Source organism: Cryptomeria japonica, chromosome 4 (genome assembly GCF_030272615.1).
Source record: "Cryptomeria japonica chromosome 4, Sugi_1.0, whole genome shotgun sequence".
Taxonomy (NCBI): domain Eukaryota; kingdom Viridiplantae; phylum Streptophyta; class Pinopsida; order Cupressales; family Cupressaceae; genus Cryptomeria; species Cryptomeria japonica.
The window spans coordinates 138,646,220-138,650,672 of NC_081408.1; the positions used below are offsets into that span (position 1 = coordinate 138,646,220).

At 38.2% G+C, this 4,453-nt stretch overlaps 1 protein-coding gene across 2 annotated transcripts; it reads right to left on the bottom strand.

Moving 5' to 3' along the window:
* Positions 1 to 248: 248 nt before the first annotated feature.
* Positions 249 to 4,107, bottom strand: LOC131077495 (putative disease resistance protein At5g47280). 2 transcript variants are annotated; one of them, XM_058015005.2, is made up of 6 exons: positions 3,569 to 4,107; positions 3,347 to 3,481; positions 2,636 to 3,042; positions 1,986 to 2,341; positions 1,681 to 1,895; positions 249 to 1,462 (listed from the first exon to the last, which is right to left on the bottom strand). In XM_058015005.2, the coding sequence occupies exons 1-6, from the start codon at positions 3,966 to 3,968 to the stop codon at positions 645 to 647; spliced, it is 2,331 nt and encodes a 776-aa protein (XP_057870988.2). In that variant the 5' UTR covers positions 3,969 to 4,107; the 3' UTR covers positions 249 to 644. The 2 variants fall into 2 exon arrangements, with proteins under 2 accessions (XP_057870988.2, XP_057870987.2); XM_058015004.2 differs by having other exon boundaries at positions 3,347 to 4,107.
* Between the last annotated feature and the right edge of the window lie 346 nt (positions 4,108 to 4,453).

Here is a 4,453-nt window from a genome sequence, read left to right on the forward strand (position 1 = left end):
AGAAAAATATTTTTTAAATGGGAATTCAACTTCACGTGCACAAGGCAATTTTCCCCTCAGCCAAAGAATGCCAAAACATTTTGGGGAAATTAAAAGGTAATATTTCCAAGTTAAAATTTGAACAGCATCTGTTTCTGAAGTTAAAACTTCCACATAAACATAAACATTAAATTATATGGACAATATATACATTACAAACTATTTCATGTAGTTTTCCCCTCAATATACTTTGACATAGACATTACAAATTACATCTGAAACTACAACTTCGAATATTAAAAATTACAAGACCAAAATAAATTACATCTGAACCTACAACTTCGAATATTAAAAATTACAAGACCAAAATATACCTTACACTCTTTCATACAGTTTCACCCTCAACCAAAGATGACCCAAATAAATTACTGATACAGGGAGACTGTTTCAAAAGATATAACATTACAAATTTACATGGTTGATTTAGCATAAGTGAAAACTGCAGTATGCTCTATATACAGGGACGGATAAAGAGACCATAGTGAAGCTGCTTGGAGCTTCTGCTTTGTGAAATCCATCATCAAGCCAATCCAAAATAAATTGCGGTTCCACGATTTCAACTCTAAGATAAGGAATAAATTGATTCCTTAACTTGCAACCATAAGTCAATCATCAAGCCAATCCAAAGTAAATTGCGGTTCCACGATTTCAACTCTAAGATCAGGGATAAAAGAGGCCTTAACTTGCAACCACAGGTGCCCAATCTTTTCATCACAGATGACATATTTCAGAGAGCTTAGTTCACAAACACTTCTAGGCAACCTCCTCAAACGAGAACACTCTCTCATGTCAAACTCTTTCAATTGCTTGAGTTGACCTATTTCCTCTGGAAGTTCTTTCAAGCCCTCACACACTGAAATGTCTAGAAATTCCAACTGCCCAAGTTTTCCAATTGATGCCGGAAACTCTTTCAGCGCTGGTAATGCTGATAGTCTCAACATTCTTAGAGAGCTCAGGTTTCCGAGATCGCATGGTAACTTTTCAACCAGATGGCAGTTAGTAATAGACCATACCTGAGCAGAGGGCATACAACAGATTTCTGCGGGCCATTCCTCCAAATCACTGCAGTGGTCGAGGTTAAATTCTTGTAGGTTGGTGTTGCTGAATGTGGAAATATTTCCAAACCCTTGACAAAGGCATAGAGATAGTTTGTCTAGTTTTTGTATTGCTTTAATCTGTTCTAAAACAGTGGGTGCCTCTAACTTCTCCAAGCGAACACTCCTGAGCTGAGTGAGTGAAGATAACGCATCTAAACCTTCTACTGTGGCCCTCTTCGAGTTCAAATTACACAACATTACAAATTTCAGTTTTTTCATTGTTTTGACAAATGGTGGTAGAAAGTACTTGCTCGCAGAGAAGTGTAACACCAGAACCTCTGCCTCTGGAAAATCCATCTTATACCATTGACTCTCCACCATAGAGCCTGCATAAGATCAATCACACATGCAATTGAATTAGAACATTTTTAGCGGCCAAGAATACTAGAAGTTCACTTAAAGAATGAATATCAAAGTTACTGCTGTTACAATCGTATCATTATTCATGATGAAGAAACAACAAAGGCTAGAACATTTTAATATTCGATATAGCCTGTACACTTTGCCACTAAAAAGTGTGAATATTTTTGGCGGAATAACCAACCTGTGTGAATAGAAACAACTTGAGCATTAAATGGTCTATCATTAAGCATCTCCCCCCACTCCCCTGGCAAGCTCAGCTCTTTCCTGGGCATGAATAATCTCTTCCTATGGACTATACTGTCCTGGTTTCCCAAATATATGGCCAAATCTCGCATTACATCGTGCTGCGAAAAGTACAGCTCAGAGGCATTTCCATAAGAGATTGTTGCTTGACTTCTGATAATAAACACACAACATCAGCTCAATGTTTTAGGAAAGAAAATGATAGGAAGAAATTTAATATATATAAGAAGGATAGACCAATACCCTGGGCTGCTGACTAAATTCAAGAGACTTTTCCTTGCAAATTCCACCAACATCATAAAGGCATCTTGCCACTCCAGCTTCCGAACATAAACCCAAATGTCCAGCAGTGCATTAGCACAGGTTTTCTTGTTCTCTGGAAATAAGGCCAAATCTAAGAAGCATTCCCTCCCAACATCATCCAAGAAATTAATACTGGTTTCCAAGCATCTAAAAAGCCCTTCTTCGTGATCACTGGATATGGATTCCCCTAGGGATAACTTATTCTTTGCATTTGACCAGGTCACATAAGGTTCCCCATTCAGAGAGCTCCCAATCACCTTCAGAGCAAGGGGTAATCCCTTACATTCAGCTTGCACCTGCCATTCAAAATATTGAAATTTTTATTAATGTCCAAAGAAAGCTCTGTGGAAGATAAAAATATTGTACACTTTCAGCCATGTTTTTGTGATTTAACTGCTTTCGACTGCAGAATCATTTAAATGACTTCTTTCGAATACTAGTCTGCTAGAACAATCAATAACTGCAGGTTATTAAAGCAAAAATACTAATAAGCATGTAATTCGTTTTACTTTTGTTGTTGGCATTATTTGATTCGATAAGAAACTTTGGGCTTATTCAATTTCTTTATTTTAGTTAAGAAAAGACTATACCTCCATGACTAGATTTGCATGTGCGTTACTTGGAATTGATGTCTGTCCAAAAGCCGAGAAGCAGAACAGCGACAGAGCATCCTCGTGGCCCAGCAATGGTAACTGATACAGTCGAGTAGAGGAGTTTTGTGGGACGATAGAACTGTCTCTGGTTGTGATAACAGTCTTGTACCCTGGCGCTTCAATTAGTAATTCCTCCAAATGAGCCCTGGACCAGACGTCATCCAATATCATCAGGATTCGCTTAGATTGACTAAAAAGCTGCTGATTCAGCTGGATGCGTGCATCTTCTACATTCTGAAACTCGGGCTTCTTCCTTCCAACAATCTTCTCCCACATCGTCTCTATAATTACCTTAAGATTTGGGGACTGCGAAACAGTGATGAAATGTACATTCTCAAAATAATCTGATGTCCACAGAAAAGACCAATTATTTTTTACACTGTAAAAGAATTGTTCCATCCTAGAACAGAGTATCAAGAAGAAAAATGTATGAATTTTAACACCAGAAATTGTAGGCTCAAATTTCTGATGGGATGGGAAATGGCTATGTAAGCTATAGAATGGTTCTGATTAAAAAAAATTTCCTCATCTATTTTACAGAAAAATGTCTAATCAAAACCATTCTATTACTGCAAATTCCAATGGTATGGACCTAAAGAAAATGCGGTTTCCCCATAAAAGATTAAAACATTAATTAAGAAATCTTACCTTTGATATGGGGATCATTACAAATAGCCAAGGCCAAAGTCGTTTTACCACCACCCCCCATACAATGCACCCCAACGACAGACACCTCGCTTTGGAATAGAAGCTCCTTCAAATCCCCAACAGGCTTCTCCAATCCTGCATAGAACCGAGATTTCACAGGAACATTACTAAGATAAGAGCATTTGTTAGCCTCTTCCATTTCAGTGCTTCGACACAGGTTACCTAAACTCATTTGCTGTTGAATCATGGTATTCAGTGTACGACTTAAATCTGGAGGCTTTAATTCCTTGTATAGATCTTTCAAGGCTGCCATAAGATTTCTAGCATCTGACTCAACGTGTGCTGGGATAGAATTCATGATCCCATCGATCTCCTCTTCTAGCTTGAGTATCTGTGAAGCATAGCTACACCTACGAAATACATTGAAAGCGCTAATGCTCTCACAAAATTTCACCAGCTCTGCGGCCCTAATAAGTGTGCTTACAAACTGGTGAATGGGAGGGTTTTGCTGATCCTTGGGCAGTTGCAGGTCAGATACACAAAGTTGTTGGACAGCTGGGATAAGGGATTTTAGCAGGGCATCGGCTCTGGTACACAGAACCTTGCTATTGAAACTCTCCATTCTCTGTATTGCTAATATAAAAATCCAGTTAAAGATTTCACAAAATATATAAGAACTTGGTAACTCGGGGAATTGACACAAAAATATATAACAATTCAGTAGCTCTCGAAATTTCAAACTTGTAGATATGTATTGCTGTCTCTTGTTGAGAAGCTATGCGGCATACAGAGTGTCACTTAGTGCGAAGGTAACGGCAAATCGACAACGGTAAATCGACAACGGTATTATGCTCGTTCAACGGCTACCTGCCGCGGAAATAGCCGTTGGTTTTGTACTTAAATTGTGTCAATGAGAACTTGACTAGTGTTTGACTTATGTTAAGCGGATAAGAGAAGAAATAGTTTAATGTTTCTTTATGAGATATTGTGTGTCAAATTTGTATCGAGAAGTAAGCAGCACAACACCACGATTCTTCATAATGAAAAGATTATTTGTGGCTACATGTATGAAACTAGTCAAATAGGCGTCTTGATAAGGATATCTCT